The 21,994-nt window shown below is 49.0% G+C and overlaps 1 protein-coding gene across 3 annotated transcripts in view; it reads left to right on the forward strand.

The window, feature by feature from the left end:
* The window catches only part of LOC142495807 (cytosolic purine 5'-nucleotidase-like), a 70,349-nt gene that overhangs the window by 34,620 nt on the left and 13,735 nt on the right, over positions 1-21,994 (forward strand). For all 3 annotated transcript variants that reach the window (XM_075601790.1, XM_075601788.1, XM_075601789.1), the window contains exons 11-13: positions 8,960-9,070; positions 9,705-9,771; positions 10,589-10,759. In XM_075601790.1, the coding sequence (XP_075457905.1) occupies positions 8,960-9,070; positions 9,705-9,771; positions 10,589-10,759 (349 nt within the window). The remainder of the gene's footprint in view (positions 1-8,959; positions 9,071-9,704; positions 9,772-10,588; positions 10,760-21,994) is intronic.

Raw genomic sequence — 21,994 nt, forward strand, 5'->3', positions numbered from 1 at the left:
GGGGAGAGAGGGAGAGAGTGGGGGAGAGAGGGAGAGCGAGAGTGGGGGGAGAGAGGAGGAGAGTGGAGGGAGAAAGTGGGGGAGAGAGGGAGAGAGTGGGGGAGAGAGGGAGAGAGTGTGGGGGAGAGAGAGAGAGTGGGGGAGAGAGTGGGAGAGGGAGAGTGTGGGGGAGAGAGGGGGAGAGGGAGAGAGTGGGGGAGAGAGGAGAGGGGAGAGAGTGGGGGGGAGAGAGGGAGAGAGAGTGGGGGGAGAGGGGAGAGAGTGTGGGGGGAGAGAGAGAGAGAGTGGGGGAGAGAGTGGGAGAGGGAGAGTGTGGGGGAGAGAGAGGGGGGAGAGGGAGAGAGTGGGGGAGAGAGGGGAGAGAGTGGGGGAGAGAGGGAGAGAGTGGGGGAGAGAGGGGAGAGAGTGGGGGAGAGAGGGAGAGAGTGAGGGAGAGAGTGGGGGAGAGAGGGAGAGAGTGTGGGGGAGAGAGAGAGAGAGTGGGGAGAGAGGGGGAGAGGGAGAGAGTGGGGAGAGAGGGGGAGGGGAGAGTGTGGGGGAGAGAGGGGGAGAGAGTGGGGAGAGGAGAGAGTGGGGGGGAGAGGGAGAGAGTGTGGGAGAGAGTGGGGGAGAGGGAGAGAGTGGGGGAGAGAGTGGGAGAGGGAAGTGTGGGGGGAGAGGGAGAGAGTGGGGGGAGAGAGGCAGAGAGTGTGGGGGAGAGAGGAGAGAGTGTGGGGGAGAGAGGGAGAGAGTGTGGGGGAGAGGGGAGAGTGTGGGGGAGAGAGGGAGAGAGTGTGGGGGAGAGAGGGAGAGAGTGTGGGGGAGAGAGGGAGAGTGTGGGGGAGAGAGGGAGAGAGTGTGGGAGAGGGGAGTGGTGTGGGGGAGAGAGGGAGAGAGGGGGAGAGAGGAGAGTGTGGGGGAGAGAGTGAGGGAGAGAGTGGGGGGGAGGGAGAGTGTGTGGGGAGAGAGGGAGAGTGTGTGGGGGAGAGGGAGAGAGTGTGGGGAGAGAGGGAGAGAGTGTGGGGGAGAGAGGGAGAGGGTGTGGGGGAGAGAGGGAGGAGGAGTGTGGGGTGAGAGGGTGAGTGTGGGGGGTTGTGGGGAGAGAGTGTGGGGGAGAGTGGGAGAGAGTGTGGGGGTGTGGGGGTAGAGTGTGGGGGTGGTGTGGGAGGTGAGGGTGAGAGTGTGGGGGGTGTGGGAGTGTGGGGGGTGAGGTGGGGGTGTGAGGGTGAGAGTGTGGGGAGTGTGTGGGGAGAGGGTGGTGGGAGTGTGGTGGGGGAGAGAGGGAGAGGTGGGGGAGAGAGGGAGAGAGAGGGAGAGAGTGGGGGAAGAGGAGAGAGTGGGGGAGAGAGGGAGAGAGTGGGGGAGAGAGGGAGACTGACTGACTGGGTAGGTGACTGACTGACTGGGTAGGTGACTGACTGATGGGTAGGTGACTGATGATGGGTAGGTGACTGACTGACTGGGTAGGTGACTGACTGACTGGGTAGGTGACTGACTGACTGACAGACTGGGTAGGTGACTGACTTGTTGGGTGGGTGGGTAGGTGACTGATTGTTGGGTGGGTGATGACTGACTGGGTGGGTGGTTGGGTAGGTAGGTGACTGGGTGGGTGGGTGTGTGGTTGGGTAGGTAGGTGACTGACTGGGTGGGTAGGTAGGTGACTGACTGGGTGGGTGACTGACTACTTGTGGTCTCTCTCTCCCCCTCCCCACACACACACACACACACACACTCTCCCCCCTACACACACACACACACACACACACACTCTCCACACACACACACACACACACACACACACACCCCCCCCCCTTACTCACCGTGGATCGCTGTGGTCTCCGGTCTCTGTGACAGGCAAGAACCGGCAGGCCGGGTGTCGCCCTCGGCGGCTGTCACACGGGTCACCGGGTGCAGTGAAGGATCCGGACACAGGGGAGAGGGAGTGGGGGGGCTAGTGATGCGGCCGGGACATGAGGGCAGCGGCGCAGCCTCAGCTCAGTGGCTGAAGATGGTGAAGGAGGAGACCATCTTCTCACGACGGGCTGATCCGAGCTGTCACGCGGGGTCATGGAGGCCGGGAGAGATTGGGGTGGGGGGGCGGATGGCCGATGGGAGGGGGGGGGCACAGATGGCCCCGATGGGAGGGAGGAGGGGACAGATGGCCCGATGGAAGTGAGGAAGAGGGCGACAGATGGCCCGATGGGAGGGAGGGGGGGGACCGATGGCCCGATGGAAGGGAGGGGGGGGGGGAGCGACAGATGGCCCGATGGAAGGAGGGGGGGGGGAGCGACAGATGGCTGATGGAAGGGAGGGGGGGGCGACAGATGGCCCTGCAGGGGCCTGAGGCAGACAGGCGTGGAAGGGGCTGGCTGCCGGAAAGGGGAGGAGTAGAAGCGCTGAGGAGGGAAGCCACTGCTCAGAGAGCCGGAGGCGGGGTAATCTCCCCCAACAACATGAACCCGCCTCCGGCTTTTTTTTTTTTCTCCCAGCGCGAGCGCGGGAAAAGCAGCAGCGCGAGCGCGGGGATATTTAAAAAACACATGTGTGCTGCTTGGGCCAATATTTACTCGCCTGGGGGTTAAATCCACCCGCCCCGGGCGAGTAAATGTATATAATTGTCGAACACTGTATATATATATATATATATATATATATGTGAAATCTTGTTTGTCTGTGGGTTGTTGCTGATTGGTTGGTGGTGGCTCACGCTCTGATTGGCCTGCGGGGTGAGGTGACGTCACAAACAACAGGACTACACACGCCGTCACCCTCAGCCTCCTCACACCGCGTGCCCCTCTGAGTGAGTGACACACGCCATGCAGCTAACTCCCTAAACCCACAGCAAACCCACCCTAGCGAGACCGCCAGGTACCATCCACCCCACCCGCCGCATCACACAGAGCACTCGCCTGCAGCTCCTCACCTCCGGTCGCGCCCCCCCCCCCCTGCCACACACAGAGCACTCACCCGCAGCTCCTCACCTCTGCTCCCCTCCCGCCCTTGTCCTCCCGGGCCCCCCCCCCCCCGACAAGCTACACATCACCCGCCACCCCCGCTAGCGATCCTCACCTCTACACCCAGCCGCATCACACACAGCACCCGCCCGCAGCTCCTCAACTATGCCCGCCTACCCCACCTCACACACTACACACCACCGCCCCACCCGCCTGACACCCTACATCCCGCCACAGCCACACCTCACCCGCCGCTGCTCACCTCCACCCGCCCACCTACCTCACGCCTCACCTCAAACACCGCTCCTCACCTCCATCCTGCCCCCCCTCCGCCTCACACCCTACACCCACCCGCCGCCTCACCTCAACCACCGCTCCTCACCTACACCCGCCACCTGCACCCCCCTAAATCCCGCCCCCCTCCGCACCCTCACCCGCCGCGGCTCACCTCCACCCGCCTGACACCCTACACCCGGTCGCCAACTCACCTCAAGCGCCGCTCCTCACCTCCACCCGCCTGACACCCTACTCCCGGCCGCCAACTCACCTCAACCGCCGCTCCTCACCTCCCCCCCCCCCTCCGCCTCACACCCTACCATAGAGATGATGTCACCCATAATTATTCTCAGGAATATCCACATATTTTTTACCTAAACTTCAACTTTTTGGCTTATTTTTAGAAACAGACATGACGTTGTATTGTGGTGTCTTGACAATAAAGCATTTGTAAAGAAAAACATCATATGAAGCTTACTTGCATGTTTGTTTTCACCTTTTTTATCCAACATTTCTACCAAATCCCAAACCTATTCTTCCGCTATATATAAGTAATACTATCTATTACACATTTACATTCCGGGCAACGCCGGGTATATGAGCTAGTATACAGATAAAACACAAGGAGAAGGTAATCCTGTCCTGCAGAGCTTACATTCGAATATACAGAGGAATACAAATAAAATACAGAGAAGGGAATCCTGCCCAGCAGAACTTACAATGAAAGTTGTAAGAATGAGAGACAAAGTTTTGTGGACACTGATTTATTAGCTGTCTAGATTTGTTTGAAGTTATTATTAGAAAGTATTTGCACTGTGTTTGATTTCAGGAAAGCCCCATAATTTCCAAAATGCTCATTCTGTTTTTATGCTGTGGAAACAGACAGGGAGGGCAGGGCAGCACCTTCCTGAAATTACATTTCCTTGCTTTGAAGCTGCAAGCGGTACTCAGTAACTGTCAGCGCAAGTGGTACCCAGCAACAGTCAGTTCAGGTGGTATCAAACTAATGCACTGGGAAGCGGAGCATCAGGAAGGGAGTTGCTATCTGGGACATTAGGGACACATACCCACCCAGCAGGCATATCATGTGAGCAGTATATACAGTAAGCACATGTGGGTCTGTGCATGTGTGCCCATCTGATGCATCTGCATGTACTGTAATTATATTGCTCTGTAATGCGTTGCTGGCCTCACTGACAGCAAAGAGGTTAAAATGTGTGCTCACAAAATATTTGTCCTGCTCGATTCCCCTGGCTGGAGATGTCAGTTGCAGAAGAATGTTCCTTTATAATAAAATAATCCTGCCAAAAAGTACATGGGGCTTTAGGAGATGTTCTGTCCTGTGGTTATTAGATTACCCAGCTTTAGGCAGATGCTCCCCGGGCTGGCTGTTTCCAGCATGCACCTTTTCTATTGTGCTTATCGGTAGTGGTCTACGCACTATTAAAAAGCAGCTGTAATGTAGAATACAATCCTTTTAAAGTCCTTAGACGGTTCAAATAAAGTGTGTGTGTGTGTGTGTCTCAAATGGATAACTGTATGCTCATTTGCATGTCTTAGGTAGGTCTGCAAACCCGCCTTTCACCATTATCACCCAGCACACAGCACTTCCATTGCAGAAAGGGATTCTGGGAAATGACATGCAAATGAGCAAACAGTGCCACTTTTTGCTTCAAAACCATTTTAAACATGGTTCCCTATAGGCTTAAGCTTGCTGCATGGTCACAGCTTTAAGCACAGCCAGGGTTACTTTTGTTACTCACCATAACTTAACTAAGTATGGTAAAACCCATCCTCATTGCTTCAGCTTTGCATAGCCAGTGTAACCAACCCCACACTGATGAGACCCATTAAGGTCAAAACAGCTGTATGTGGGTGGGTGGGTTTACTGACTATGCATCTTAACCCTGGCTGTGCTTAAAGTTGTGACCATGCAGCAAGCTTAAGCCTATAGGGAACCATGTTTAAAATCATTTGCATGTCATTTCCCAGAATCCCTTGCTGTGTGCTAATGGTGAAAGGCGGGGTTGCAGACCTGACTAAGAAATGCAAATGAGCATACAGTTATATTTCCATTTGCTATATGCTTTGCTGTGGAGGGTTTTTGTCACTTTTGTTACTCACCATAACTTAACTAAGTCTCTCTCTCTCTCTCTCTCTCTCTCTCTCTCTCTCTCTCTCTCTCTCTCTCTCTCTCTCTCTCTCTCTCTCTCTCTCTCTCTCTCCCTCTCCCTCTCCCTCCCTCTCTCCCCCTTTTTACCTTTTCTGTTTTCAACTTAAATCACAAACTTCAGTGTCATGTCCTCCCTCCAGAGTTTTCAGTTTCAGAAAAATATAAAAGTAACATTATTTGTGCAGTGCCTAATAAATATAGTTGCTCTGGGCACTTCCTAAGACATGTTGTTATAACTTTGGAGTCATTGCACGCATTTAAACAAGAGGACAGAGCCGTATTATAGCAGAAGTATACTTGTATAGTAGTGATACAGTAGTAAAGGCAGTTATAGTATAGTATGAGCAGTGATAGTATTGTATTGTATGTCTTTATTTATATAGCGCCATTAATGTACATAGCGCTTCACAGTAGTAATACATGTGGTAATCAAATAAATAACAGATAATATAAATAACAGATCATGGGAATAAGTGGTAGTATAATATAGCAGTGATAGCATAGAAGTGGTACTGTAGTGTAGAACAGCAGTGATAGCATAATATAGCAGTGGCCTCCTAGACCTGAATAAGGAAATATCCCTGGAAGAATTACTAGATGCAATTGCCCAACTAAAACCTAGCAAAACGCCAGGCTCAGATGGGTTCTCCAATCAGTACTACAAAAATTTAAGATGGTTCTAGCCCCATGTCTACTAGATGTGTTTAATGCGTTTCTGGAAGGAACAGCCATCCCGACATCTATGTCCAAAGCTAACTTAGCAATTATACCAAAGGAAGGGAGAGACCCACTACAGTGTGGTAATTACCGCCCCATAGCCCTCCTTAATTCGGACTTTTAACTATTCAGTAAAATCCTAGCGAACAGACTAGCCCCCATACTCCCAAACCTAATACATATAGATCAAGTCGGGTTTATTTCCGGCAGACAGGCTTCAGACAATACTAGGAAAATTATAGACATAATTGATCATGTACATCTCTCATCCACGAAAGCCATCGTGTTGAGCTTAGATGCGGAAAAAGCGTTCGATAGGATTAGGTGGGATTTTCTAGACCAAACACTAATCAAGTATGGATTTAAGGGCCAATATCTGGAAGGGGTCAGAGCCTTATACCGAAATCCCACGGCTGTAGTGAAACTTCCAGGAGGAGACTCAAACCCTATAAATATAAAGAATGGTACTCGCCAGGGATGCCCCTTGTCTCCGCTTCTGTTTGCTCTCTCCATAGAACCCTTGGCATCAACAATTAGAGACGAAAAAGACATAAATGGAATTAAGATAGGAGAGACAAACTATAAAATATCCCTATTTGCTGATGACATTATCCTGACGCTCGCCAACCCCTTGACTTCACTCCCGAATTTACACTCACAATTAGATAAATTCAGTAAAATCTCGGGATACAAAATTAACATGGATAAGTCGGAAGCATTAAACCTAACTCTATCAGATCCCGAAGCTAAATTATTACAAGCAAATTTTAAATATAAGTGGAATTCCACAAAGATCAAATACCTAGGAATCCAAATAACAAGGGAGTATACTTCGCTGTATAAACATAACTACCCACCCCTATTTGAGAGGTTAAAAAAGGACCTCCAGAGCTGGAATGAATACCAGATATCTTGGCTAGGCAGAATAGCCACGGTCAAAATGAATATCCTACCAAGGCTCCTGTATTACTTCCAGACTCTACCAATAAATATCCCAATGTCAGAGCTTAAAAATATGCAAAACAGAATTTTTCAATTCATCTGGCAAAACAAAAGACCCAGGGTAGATAGATCTATTTTGCTAGCTCCAAAAGATAGCGGAGGCTTGGCAGTCCCGGATATCATTAAATACTATTTGGCGGCCCAACTCAAATAAGCAATAATGTGGAATAACGATCCAAATACAAGTTGCTGGGTGGGAATAGAGTCTACCTACACGAGACCTCTCTCTCTCCCGGCCGCCATGTGGACCAAGAGGGGAAGAGAGACCTTCTCAGAAACATTAAAACTGGGAGCAATGAGATGTACATGGCGAGTGTGGTCTAGAAATAAAGATAAATATGGTCTGACAGCCAGTCCAACACTACTGACTCCCATATTCAACAACCCTGAATTTCCCCCAGGCTGGCTCCCACAGAGACTCAATAAATTCATGACGTTAAAGCTGATGGTAGCTGACGACTTTGTAGACAATGGTAGAATCTTACCTCTCCCAGAGCTGGAGAAAAAACACCAAATAGTTAAAGTACCAGTGTTTGGTTTCCTCCAAATCAAACACTACCTGCAATCAGTCTCCAAACATTCGACATTCCAAACTCTTAACAAATTTTGAAAGACTGTGTAGGAAAGGATATTACTGTAAAGGGCTGATCTCGGAAATATATTTGGGCCTGGCACGATCGGGGGGTTGTTCCCAACACAGCTATATGATCAAATGGGCAGAAGATTTGAATGATTGGGAGGATACCTGGGAAGCAGCTTCAAAAACATCAATCTGTACCACTATTAAGGAGAATATTTATAACATTTTGTTTCATTGGTACCTAACCCCAAGCAGGCTGAGCTAGATTTTCCCCGGGTCCCCGGATTTGTGCTGGAGGGGATGCAGGCAAAAAGGAGATATGGCTCATATTTGGTGGAATTGTCCAAAAATTCAGGTATTCTGGGTCATGATTCAAACATTGATCCGAGAGTACCTGGGGGTGGAGGTGGAGGTGGAACCGCTGACCATGGTGCTGGCCAAACCAATCGAAGATCTGGAAACGGCGGAAAGTAAAATGACAATTCACGTGTTTACGGCAGCCCGCTGTGCTATTGCAGCGGCCTGGAAAAAGGTGAACGCGCCCTCTAGACAGACAGTGTTACGGAGACTAAGGGAAATAAAAATGATGGAGCTCCTTTCAGCGCAATTGAGCCAAAAACTTGACAAATTTCACAAAATCTGGGAAATTTGGCCGGGCAATTAGGAGCACAGACATAACTACAGAGAAACTAGATAAATGGGCTTCTCCCCCCTCCCCCCCCCCTTTCTTTCTCTTCTTTTCTCTGTTCTTCTCTATTCTTTTCTAAATTCTACGAGAGTCACGCAAGGAAGCGGCTGCTTCCCTAGCACAGCTTAAGATGTGGAAACAGATCATATTAACACAAAGACTATGTTAAAACGAATATTTTATTTAAGCACTGATAACGAATTGTAGAGGTTTTTTTTTTTTGTTTTAAACACAACTGGTAATACTTGAACAATATATGTGTACCAATGTTGAATATTTGTTGTGTCTCTCCAAAACAATAAAAAAATTGAAAAAAAAAAAAATATAGCAGTGATAGTATAGTAGAGCACTGAAATTATAATATACTGTGATAACATAGTAGATCAGTGATACAATAGTATAGCAGTGATAGTATAATATAGCAGTTATATTATAGAACTGATAGTTTAGTATATCAGTCATACAATAGTATATCAGCGATAGAATAATATATTAAGGCAGTGATAAAATAGTAATGTAGGGATAATATAGTAGTGATACAATAGTGTAAAGTGATATCTCTCTGCTGTTCTCTCACCCACCTCTCACAGGATGATGACTCTCACCAGAAATCTTGGCGTTCCTATTTTGATCTCATTGTAGTGGACACGCGAAAGCCTCTCTTTTTCGCAGAGGGGACAGTCCTACGGCAGGTGAACACAGTGAGTATCAAACACGGCGAGCTGCTCTGCAGGGAGAAGAGCACACAAAACTCCTCTATACAGTAGGCACTTGCCACCATAGACTGCAATAGAATCACCTTTTTACAAACATCGGTTATTCCCATAGGCTTTAATAAGATCACGGTTTTACACACATCAGCTGTCCCAATGGATTTTAATGGGATCGCTCTCTTACACACATCACCTAATCCTGTAGACTTCAATGGATCATCCTCTTGCACATGTCAATTGCTGTACGGTATGATTTGGGATTATATTATCTCAGACATCTCACTCAAAAGTGAATTGAAAGTCATGATGTTGTAAATTACTGAGTACATTTTGGGTTTGATTAACATCTCAGCCACTTACACTAAGCTTGATCTCCAACACAACCCTTTATCTGTCTGTGTCTTAGTTACCCTCCTGTAATAATGAGGCGGCTGTACACAGCAGAGAGGTGGCTTCACAAATACAACTGAAATATCTCAATGCAAGCAATGTAGTAGATCTGGTTAAATGCTTTAGGTATAGTAGGAAGAGAAGACTGGGTGAGTTGGGTTTTAGCGCCTGCAGTGTCAGCTGATCAGAATAGAGTTCTGTTTAAAATGTCAACCTGCTCTTTTCTTTACAGGACAATGGAAAGCTAAGGATTGGAACTTATACTGGCCCCCATCAGCACTGTGCTGTATACTCAGGAGGTAACGTCACGCTCACTCGCAATGTGCTCAGACTTTTTACTGTCAGATGACCCAAATGGGAGACATTTTGGATGTTTTAGGATATAAAAATATAGTTGTAATGGGATAGTTCTGATTTCAGTGAGACACATTCAGAGTTATCCCAACTTATGACAAACGAAAGAGGCTTACCACTAACCAGTGAGACTCAACGGCTGGAGTTAGACTGTTTTCCAGTGAGGGAGATTATCTTCCAGTGAGCGAGACTGTGTTTCAACAACACCAATATATTCCATAGTTAAGGAAACAGCAGTGGCCATAATATTTTATGCTTAATTAAAATTGCCAGTGAGTCTTTTGCATAACATTTCTTGAAAATAAACCACATTTTTTATTAGAGTCTGAGCCCCTTGAACGGAGACCACCTGGGATGGAGGTGGGCACCTTTATCACATGGTGTAAAAAATGAGCATGCAATTTAAATGGTGTTGTCTGCCCTACCTGCTGGGTTGGAGCAAGTGATAATAAACAGCAGTGGTTGCAATGTGGACACTCTACTGCATGGGTTTGGCCTTTTAAAATTAAAACTAAACGAAAAAACAGCTAGGAAAATTAAATTAACAATACGGTTTTTATTCTGCTTAGAAGGGCATCACACTGAGCTCACATCCGTCATATTTGGGGGAAGTTCAAGTTCAACATAACACAGAAGGTGGATATTACAGAGGAGTGATTTTCCTTTAGTGCATTTTCAATATATATTGGGAATTGGAATCCTCATCCCAGTTAATTGACCTTTTTCCGTGCGGGTTTCACTCTCGCCCTCTCCCTGTGTCAGGCTCGTCGGACATTGTGTGCTCTCTACTTGGTGTGAAGGGGAAGGACATCCTGTACATGGGGGACCATATCTTTGGGGACATCCTGAAGTCCAAGAAGAGACAGGGGTGGCGGACCTTTCTAGTGGTGCCAGAGCTGGCGAAGGAGCTCTGTGTCTGGACTGAGAAAAGTGGTGAGTCTGTGGCCCCTGCTTAAAATGCCAGGAAGCAATCCTGCTCATTCAATACAACACAACTCAGAGCTTCCCTGACATGGAAAGACTTCACCACAGCATCGCATAATATAATAATAGTAATGTTAATAACTGTGTGTGCCTTTAAAGTATCAAGAACAGTATAAATATCAATAAAATAACTACGTTAAATCGCACCAAGTAATGGACACCGTGGCGGTCACCAGCAGCACACCTGTGAGAATGTGACATGTATATGCAACAAGGGTTAATAACTCCAGCTATCCAGTTGATTCATTTATCTCACTATCACCCCACCAATCTGTCACACTACTCCTCAATATTCTGCTACCACTAACGATAATTTTAAGGTCTTACCTCTGGGAGTCCTCGTCTCCTGTTTACTAGGAAAAAGATGATTAACACACAAAAACCGATTGTAGCAAAATGTGTCAGAAAATGTGGTTACTCTCTTCAAAGTGTAGCAACTAAAGAGAAAAAGAAACCCAATTTGTAGCACTCTCTCACCCAAGTGGATGATTAATGTATTAATATAAATTAAGTTTTAATAGGAACAAACGATGATAAAATATACTGTAGGGCTTTAAAAAACAATTAAATAGCGCATATCTATTCTAAAAGAAATCCACCAGGGAAGCGGGGTGTAGGAGGGAGATAATTACTGAAATACCATGAGTAAATGCCAGCAGCTGACAGGAGTAAATGATTGGTGCACACTAAAAGAAACCTATTGAATAGGTAAACACGTATATGCAGTACACAGTGGGTACGCTTTATCCACGGTGTGTAAGTAATGATCTGAAGTGTCAGATAACTGCAAACATTGTAGGATCAAAGGAGGAGTGGCCAGTGAGAGAGGCTGCGGCCATGGTGATCGCGACGGCGCGCAGGAGGGCGCAGCGGCGCAATCACATACATGTGCCTCTATGTGGCTTTCTAGAGCGTGTGAATGCACTGGAGCAGAGGTACGCAGCGGCTGGGTCACGTGCACCCCCACAACATGCCTCCCCGTCTCCTCTGCATTCAGGACACAGATCTCTCCTGCTGCTGGCAGCGGGGAAGCTGAGTGAACGCGTGTGCCCTCTCCAGCATTCACCATGGCCGCAACCTAAAGACACTGACTGGCACTGAGTTTGAAGCAGGGGAACCTGGTTCAATTCCCGGTGTCGGCTCCTTGTGACCTTGGGCAAGTCACTTTATCTCCTTGTCCCTCAGGCACCAAAAACATAGATTGTAAATTCCATGGGGCAGGGACCTGTGCCTGCAAAATGTCTGTAAAGCACTACGTAAAACTAGCAGCGCTATAAAAGAACCTGCTATTATTTTTATTATTATTAAAGTGAACCAATGGTAAAGAGCGTGTGAGCAAAGATCTTTAATATAGATAATCGCCTACACATGGAATTAGTATGTAGGTGTTAACCATATAAGGTCATATGAATAGATACAGTATACAATTGTGTAAGCACGGATCTCTAATTGGTAGATCTATGCATACTGGTGCTCCTAATAATGAACAGCTGCATTGTTAATTGAAGTACTGCTGGAACTCCAAAGTCAAAACAAAGGAGACCGCAACTAAATGATACACTATTGTATACAGTATCCATTCATTTGACCTTATATGTTTACCAACTACATACTAACTCCATGTGTTGGCAATTATCTATATTAAAGATCTTTGCTCACACGCTCGTTACCATTGGTTCACTTTGATCCTACAATGATTGCAGTTATCTGACACTTCAGATCATTACTTACACACTGTGGATAAAGCATACCCACTGTATACTGCATATACGTGTTTACCTATCCAATAGGTTTCTTTTAGTGTGCACCAATCATTTACTTCTGTCAGCTGCTGGCATTTTACTCATGGTATTTCAGTAATTATCTCCCTACCACTCCCCCCTTCCCTGGTGGATTTCTTTTAGAATAGATATCACCAAGGACAGTGTATTTCATTATACACTGTAACAAGCATTGTTTGTAATCTGGGGTTTACTTACTCCTATTGGATTCATAATGCACTATTTAATTGTTTTTTAAAGCCCTATATTTTATTGTTTATTCCTATTAAAACTTATTTTATATTAATACATTAATCATCCACTAGGGTGAGAGAGTGCTACTAATTGGGTTTCTCTTTAGTTGCTACGTTATTCATTACCCAATTAGCACCATCATCCTTTTCTGCATCATTATTTGTAACGCTCGGCCTGCCCACAAGCCAGACGAGACCCCGGGACTCAGGTGGAAAGGAGTAATACCACACACCTAAAAGCAAACGGGGGCACGGCCGGAGTGTGGTAGTAGCGTAGCTGGTCCAGATAACAAAAATAGACAAAGTTCAGTACTTGCCAACTCCGGTGTTGAATGGTATAGTCCGTAAGCCAATGGTCTAGGTGTAGACAGGGCAGCGTGGTAGAGTGTCCGTAAGCCTGGGTCGTGAAGTGGAGAGAGCAGCGTAGTAGGGGTCCGTAAGCCGTGTCCAAGGGATATAGAGGTCTGCAATGTAGAGAGTCCAAAGCCAAGTCCAAGGGGTACCAGAGAGCAGTGTGGTCGAAGTCCAAAGCCAAGGGCCAAAATCCAGGGAGGTCAGCAGAATATTCAAGGAAAGGAACAGGGAACTGAAAGACAAGAGAGCCAGGCACAAGCAGACAGCACCAAGGTACAGAAGCTATGCAGAGCAAGGAGGTAATGGTGAGGGGAGACTAAATAGTGGGCTGGGGCCTATCAGATGAAGGGGAGGGAGCAGAGGAGCGGACCGGGGGAGATCCTGATAGGAGAGAAGGGCCTGGGGGATGGACCTGGTGGAGCAGGGGCAGGGAAGAGTGTGATGCGTGCGCTGCACCTGAGGAGGCGGGGCCAGGCGCCTGGCGCCAGTAAATGGAAGCCTGGCTCCGCGCGCACCCATAAGGCTGACACGCGTGACCCGTAAGTGCGGGAGAAGCCGTGGGAGAGACCGCGAGGACTGAGGCACGCCGCTGGGGAGCCCGAGCAGCAGGGAGAAAAGGTAAGGAGGTGCTGGAAGCGGGAACCCATAGCGCGGATCCTTACAGTATGCCCCCCCCCGCCCTCGAGGGTCGGACTGCGGATGAACCATCCAAGGTCTGAGGGGAAATTTTGGGTGGAAATCTTTTGAGTAGAGACAGGGCGTGAAGATCCGCATGCAAGACCCAAGAACGATCCTGCGGTCCGTATCCTTTCCAGTGGACCAAAAATTGGAGCTTGCCCCTGGGGATGCGACAGTCAATGATGGACTGGATTTCAAACTCCTGTTGTCCTGGTACAATGGGTGGAGGAGGCCGAAGTGAAGGATGAGCAAATCGTGTGCCTTGGATGAACAGTTTCAAGAGTGAAACATGAAAGACGGGTGACATTTTCATAGAGGGAGGCAAGCGAAGCTGATAGGCCACAGGATTAATTTGTCTCAGAATAGAAAAAGGACCCAGAAACCTGGGAGACAGTTTAGGGGTTGGGGCCTTCAGTTTGATATTTTTATAAGAAAGCCAGAGCTTCTCTCCAGGTACGAACTTATGGGACTCCTGACGAAGCCTATCCGCTTGTCTCTTCTGTCTTAGCACGGACTCCTGTAAATCTGTTTGAATCCTCCTCCATGACCCCTGTAAGGTGGATACCCTATCATCTGCTGCAGGAACTCCGGACCTGGAAGAATGCATGGGAAGGCGGGTGGGATGAAATCCATAGTTTACAAAAAACAGAGATTCTTGAGTGGACTCATTCTTGAGAGAGTTAGTCGCAAATTCTGCCCAAGGAAGTAACTCTGCCCAATTATCCTGAGAATCGGAAGAAAAACAACGCAAATACTGTTCTAGGGACTGGTTCATGCGTTCAGTCTGCCCATTCGTTTGGGGGTGATAGCCTGAGGAAAAAAGAAGGGTAATGCCCAACGTCTGGGAAAATGCACGCCAGAACTTTGAAACAAATTGAGTACCACGGTCCGAGACAATGGACCACGGAACGCCATGAATACGGAAAATTTATTTTACAAAAATATCAGCCAGAGTACTAGAATTGGGTAGACCCTTGAGGGGAACAAAATGAGCTTGCTTGGAGAATCTGTCGACTACTACTAGAATAGTAGTCATACCATTAGACGGGGGAAGATCCACCATGAAGTCCATGGCAATGTGACTCCAAGGGTGGTCCGGAACCGGGAGGGGTTGTAGAAGACCAGCAGGCTTTTGACGGACCAATTTATTTTGTGCGCAGACTGGGCAAGAGGAGGTGAAATCTCTAATGTCCTTTATCATCTTGGGCCACCAGAAAGTTCGGCACATCAGATCAGTAGTCTTCTTAAACCCGGGATGGCCGGCAGATCTGGAGGAGTGACCCCATTCAAGAATTTTGCGATGAAACCGTGGGGCTGCGTAAAGACAACCATCAGGGACTTCTAGCCCTTCGGGGACCTGTGTTTGAGATTCCAGAATCTTATCCAGTATGTCAAAGGAGGCGGCAGAGATAAACAATTGGGGAGACAAAATACTCTCCGGGACTTCCTGAGACTTCTCCTTAGTGATAATCTGAAGGGACAATGCATCCGCCTTGATATTCTTTGTCCCAGGAATATAAGAGATGATGAAGTTAAACCTTGAGAAGAACAACGCCCAACGAGCTTGACGGGGCCCTAGACGATGAGCACCTTCAATGTAAGAAAGATTTTTGTGGACCGTCAGGATCAGAATGGGTTCCGTGGTTCCATCCAGAAGATGTCTCCATTCTTGTAATGCCATCTTGATGGCCAACAACTCCCTATTCCCCACGTCGTAATTTCTTTCTGCAGAAGAATTTTTTTTAGAAAAAAAGTCACAGGGGTGTAGTTTATCTTCGGGGTGATCCTTTGAGAGAGGGCCGCACCGGCTCCCACGTCGGAGGCGTCAACTTCCAAGGTAAAGGGGAGGGTGGGGACGGGATGTTGCAGAATGGGGGCCGAGACAAAGGCTCTTTTAAGAGACTCAAAGGCATGGCTGGCCTCCAATGACCAAGAGGAGGGATCGGTCCCTTTTTTGGTAAGGGCCGCAATAGGTGCTACCAAGGTAGAAAAACCAGCAATAAATTTCCTATAATAATTTGCGAAACCAAGGAAACGCTGAATCGCTTTTAAAGAGTTAGGTTGTGGCCATTCGAGTACGGAATTGAGCTTCTCCGGATCCATGGTGAACCCCTGATCCGAGACAATGTATCCCAGGAAGGTAGTTGAGGATTGATGAAAGACACACTTCCCCATCTTGGCGTAGAGCTTGTTGGCCCGTAAACGAGAGAGCACCATCTTGGTATGGAGAATGTTGGAACTCGAGGGTTTTGGAAATAATTAGGATATCATCCAAGTAGATAATCACACAAGAATTTAATAGATCACGAAAAACCTCATTCATAAAGTCTTGGAAGACTGCAGGGGCATTGCACAACCCAAACGGCATCGCCACGTACTCATCGTGACCGCTGCGCGTGTTGAACGCGGTCTTCCACTCGTCGCCACTGCGGATGCGAATCAGGTTATAAGCCCCCCGTATATCAAGTTTAGAGAAAATTGTCGCGCCTTGCAACCTGTCGAAGAGCTCCGGGATAAGAGGCAAAGGTTAGCGATTCTTGATGGTAATTTTATTTAGGCCACGGAAATCGATGCACGGGTGAAGTGTCCCATCTTTCTTTTTTACAAAAAAGAATCCTGCTCCGGCAGAAGTGGATTTCCGGATAAAGCCTTTTTGAAGATTTTCAGTGATATACTCAGACATGTAGAAAATTATAGAAAAATGTGTGTGGTGCTCTCAAGACAATGCTTAAAGCCAAAATTGACTGTATAAAGTGGAAGACAACCCTTAGTCAATAAATGAATGATAAAATTCCTCTAGGATGCAGACTATGCGTTGATGTGGTGAGTATAAATTGCATTCTGCAGTTTAGTGTTGTATTCACCTTGATAAAGGACTGTAGAGGTCCGAAACGCGTAGGTGTGTTTGTTACCTTGTTCTGATTCTATTAAATAGCTTATTTTTGGTACGTACCCCTGTTGGTGTTATTGCTGCGTCTACAGCTGGATATAGTGCTCTGTTTTTTCTCCTCTGCTTCTGCATCAAGATATACTCAGACATGGCCTCCGTCTCAGGCAAAGACAATGGATACGACCTGGCTTTGGGAAAAGGAGCACCCGGAATTAAGTCAATCGGGCAGTCGAAAGGGCGATGAGGGGGAAGCTCCTCAGATTTGGTCTTACTGAAGAAATCCAGGAAGTCCGAATAGACGTCCGGTAGGGTGGTGTCTTGTGGGGGAAAGGTTTCCAAGACGGTCAATACCGCAGTGGACGGAGGAGGCAATTCCACATGGGGAGATCTCCATTGAATGGAGAACTCGGCAGTCCAATCGATGATGGGATTTTGAAGTTGTAGCCATGGTAAGCCCAGGATGATTTGGACCGAAGGGGAATGGATGACATCAAAAGAAATGAGTTCCAAATGTCCATCATTCATAGAAAGTTCAATGGGAAGTGTCTCCAAGGAAATAAAAGCTGGCTGCAGGGGTCGACCATCGATAGCCTCCAACCCGACCGGAAAGGCCTTCTCCCGGAGAGGAAAGTTGTACTGGATATCAAAAGCATGATTCATGAAATTCCCTCTGGATCCAGAATCGAGGAAGGCCAGAGCGGGGATTTGTACGCTGGCGTGCTTAAGGAGGACAGGCAGTAAGATGCGTTTGGGTAGACCCTGTACAGGAGAGGGAAAAGAAGAGATGGTACCCAGTGAGATTCCCTCATACCTCACTGGGCGTTGGCGTTTCCCGGCCTCAAGGGACAATGTGGCAGGATGTGCCCAGGAGATCCACAATAGAAGCACAGCCCCTCGTTCCTCCGACATAGTCGCTCCATAGAAGAAAGTTGATGACTGCCTAGTTGCATGGGTTCCGGAGCATCCAATGCTGGTAGAAAAAGAGCAGGAGACCTGGAAGTAGAAGTCATAGAAACAGAAGTACGAGGACGTTGACGTTCAGCCCGCCTCTCCAGAAGTCGTTGATCCACCCTGATGCACAAAGCGATTAAGGCCTCCAATGAGGATGGCTTTTCACGAGCCGCCAGCTCGTCATTTAAGGATTCCGAAAGTCCCTGCCAGAACGCTGCGGAAAGTGCCCCATCGTTCCAGTCAGTCTCAGCCGCAATGGTCCAGAACTCCAGAGCGTAACGTGCCACCGATCTCCGACCCTGCGAAATGTGGAACAAGGAGGAAGCAGCCATATCACTACGTCTAGGGGTTTCAAAGACTAAATGAAATTCAAAGACTAAATGAAAGTTAGGGTAGTGAGTTATAAGTGAGTTCAGGTTTTAGCTCCCAGATTGGTGAAGCCCAGGCCAGGGTGCCCCCGGCGAGAAGAGAAAAAACATAAGCTACCTTGGTACGATCCGTGGGGAAGCGAGAAGGTGACAGCATGGGCGTCCGCAGAAATTTTTTCAGGGGGGGGGGCATAATTTTAACGGCCAGTGCCCGGCGTAAAAGTGGTGGAGAGTGCACCGTGGCGAGCGAGCCCGACCAGCATAAGGAGGGTTTCCCCCCCCCCCACGAGAAAATTTTGAAAAAAAGTGTGCAAATGGTGCATTTTCAAGCAAATTTGAGAAAGCAGGTTAATAAAGCAACTGTGAAAGTGTAGTTATGACATCAAAAAAGAGCAGCTACTCAGGGTTGCCGGATCTGGTGGGTGCCTGTAGAACTTGCCATGTCACTCTGCCGCTTAAGTGCAGAAAGTCTTCTGCGTTAGGGGGAATTCCGCTTTCTCCCGTGTGAAGCTTGAGTCAGATCTGGAAGAAAGCAGTATAGGTTATTTTGGTGTAGGTACAGTATAGGTACATGTATAGGTACAGTTAAGATATATAGGGTAAATAAGATATCCAGATCCAGAGTGTGAGACAGAGAGAGCGAGATAGGATGACAGAGAGAGTGAGGCAGGGTGACAGAGAGAGCGAGGCAGGATGACAGAGAGAGGGAGGCAGGATGACAGAGAGAGGGAGGCAGGGTGACAGAGAGAGCGAGGCAAGATGACAGAGAGAGGGAGGCAGGGTGACAGAGAGAGCGAGGCAGGGTGACAGAGAGAGCGAGGCAGGGTGACAGAGAGAGCGAGGCAGGGTGACAGAGAGAGGGAGAGAGGGAGACAGGAGGGGGAGACCAGGGGAGACATAGGGGGAGGTCCAGGGGAGGCTGTGGGGGGCCAGAGGAGGTCCAGGAGAGGTCATGGGGGGACCAGGGAAGGCCGTGGGGGGACCTCTGGAGGCTGTGGGGGGACCAGGGGAGGCCGTGGGGGGACCAGGGGAGGCCATGGGGGGACCAGGGGAGGCCGAGGGGGGACCAGGGGAGGCCGTGGGGGGACCAGGGGAGGCCGTGGGGGGACCAGGGGAGGCCATGGTGGGACCAGGGGAGGCCGTGGTGAGACCAGTGGAGGCCATGGGGGGACCAGGGGAGGCCATGGGGGGACCAGGGGAGGCCCAGGGGGGGCCGTGGGGGGACCAGGGGAGGCCGTGGGGGGACAAGGGGAGGCCGTGGGGGGACCAGGGGAGGCCATGGTGGGAGCAGGGGAGGCCGTGGTGGGACCAGTGGAGGCCATGGGGGGACCAGGGGAGGCCATGGGGGGACAATGGGAGGCCGTGGGGGGACCTCTGGAGGCCATGGTGGGACCAGGGGAGGTCTTGGGGGACCAGGGGAGGCTGTGGGGGGACCAGGGGAGGCTGTGGGCGGACCAGGGGAGGCCGTGGGGGGATCTCTAGAGGCCCCCCCCCCCTGCGGACGCCCATGGGTGACAGTTCGAATTGTATCTCGCACTGGTTTAGAAACCCATGGCACCCAAGCGGATCTCCCGCGTATTTACTGGGCGTAGGGATACACAACTCCGAAGACCCTGTTCCTTCACGGGGGACAGTTGGAGAGATAACAGAACTGGAGACATTAACCTGGGGAATCTGAACGGATAAGTTAGCCACCTGTTGATTAAGAGCGGTGACCTGGTTGTCCAAGAAGGTAAAGTGTTTGGAGATGGTAGTTAGGGTATCTTCCACCTCAGGGGGGTCTGGGTCTGATGGGCTCTGCATAATGTAACGCTCGGCCTGCCCACAAGCCAGACGAGACCCCGGGACTGAGGTGGAAAGGAGTAATACCACACACCTAACAGCAAACGGGGACATGGCCGGATTGTGGTAGTAGCGTAGCTGGTCCAGATAACAAAAATAGACAAAGTTCAGTACTTGCCAACTCCGGTGTTGAATGGTAAAGTCCGTAAGCCAATGGTCTAGGTGTAGACAGGGCAGCGTGGTAGAGTGTCCGTAAGCCTGGGTCGTGGAGTGGTGAGAACAGCGTAGTAGGGGTCCGTAAGCCGTGTCCAAGGGATATAGAGGTCTGCAAGGTAGAGAGTCCAAAGCCAAGTCCAAGGGGTACCAGAGAGCAGCGTGGTCGAAGTCCAAAGCCAAGGGTCAAAATTCATGGAGGTCAGCAGAATATCCAGGGACAGGAACAGGGAACTGAAAGACAAGAGAGCCAGGCACAAGCAGACAGCACCAAGGTACAGAAGCTATGCAGAGCAAGGAGGTAATGGTGAGGGGAGACTAAATAGTGGGCTGTAGCCTATCAGAGGAAGGGGAGGAGTGGAGGAGCGGACCGGGGAATTTCCTGATAGGAGAGAAGGGCCTGGGGGACGGACCTAATGGGGCAGGGAAGAGTGTGATGCGCGCGCTGCACCAGAGGAGGTGGGGTCAGGCGCCCGGCACCAGTAAATGGAAGCCTGGGTCCGCGCGCGCCCGTCCCGGATGTGCAGGAGAAACCATGGGAGAGACCACGAGGACTGAGGCACGCCGCCGGGGAGCCCGAGCAGCAGGGAGAAAAGGTAAGGAGGCGCTGGAAGCGGGAGTACCCGCAGCGCGGATCCTTACATTATTAAGCTGAAGCGGAAGTTCCTCTCAAGTTTATCTCTCTTCAAAGTGGTCAAAGTTTAATTAAAGCTATGGTAACCAGACGTCCCAGTTTTTAAGTGACTGTCCTGGCGTTTTTTTTAAATGTCCCGGTTTTTCAGAGGATAAGGGGCTGCAGGGCGCTATGTCTCCTCCGGCCGTTAGGTAGCACTGCACAGCTCCTGCTCTCCTAGCTTCAGTGGGGAGAAAATGGGGGGCGTGGGGGAGAGATAAAAAGTGTGTGTTTCTATTTATCCAACAAGGGGGAGGTGGAGAGAGAAGGAAAAAGACTGGGGGGGAGTGGGAGAGAGACTGGGATGAGGGGGAGTAATAAAGAGATTGAGGAGAGTGGGTGGTACTAAAGAGACTGGGGAGAGAGTCACATTGGGGGAGAGAAACTTGGGACGAGGGGGAGAGAGACTGGGACAAGGGGGAGAGAGAGACTGGGGGGATGGACTGGGGGAGAGAGAAACTTGGGAGAGAGACAGGGGAGTGGGAGAGAGACTGAGGGGAGAGACTGGGGGCAGGGAGAGATGGAGGGGAGGGCGAGAAACTGGGAGGAGAGACTGGGGGGAGCGGGAAAGATTGGGGAGGGGAAGAGAGACTGGGGGAGGGGGATAGAGAAAAAAACTGGAGAAGGGGGAGAGAGAGACTGGGGGAGGGGAGAGAATTAATAATACAGCATAAATTGGAATGCTATAAGACAAATACCATTTATAATATTTATTTTTCAGAGATGTAATTTGTTTTATAAATCATTTTAATTGTGTCCCAGTTTTTACTTTTTTTAAATCTGATCACTCTAATTAGAGACCTGACAGTATTTATTACATTTAAAATTTCATATACAAAAATAGTATAGTACAGTGCTTAGTTACAGAAAAATGTAGCCCTCTTTCCCTCTAGTATGAAGGGTCTACTAGTGCTGGCTTTCCTGTCAGCTCAGAGGGATCTGAGCCTCTGCTACTGGGAGCCTGGGGTAACCAATATAGTGAGTGGCAGCGCCTCCACCTGCATGGAATCCCAATTGGATGAGATAACCCCGAGCAGGAACCAATAATAACAGCCCACAGATTATAACAATAACCTTTACTGTGTCATATAACCATAACCACATAAATGAAATAGCAATATTAATGGTTACAGCTATACCTCATCGCGCAGGGCGTTGTCCCACCACCGTGTACCCCCACACCGTTTCCACAGTACAAGATGAGTCCCTTGGTCAAATCACCCACGAAGTGTCCCCAAAAGATCAGCGCCTTACTGTACAG

The sequence above is a fragment of the Ascaphus truei genome, chromosome 5 (assembly GCF_040206685.1).
Source record: "Ascaphus truei isolate aAscTru1 chromosome 5, aAscTru1.hap1, whole genome shotgun sequence".
Taxonomy (NCBI): Eukaryota; Metazoa; Chordata; class Amphibia; order Anura; family Ascaphidae; genus Ascaphus; species Ascaphus truei.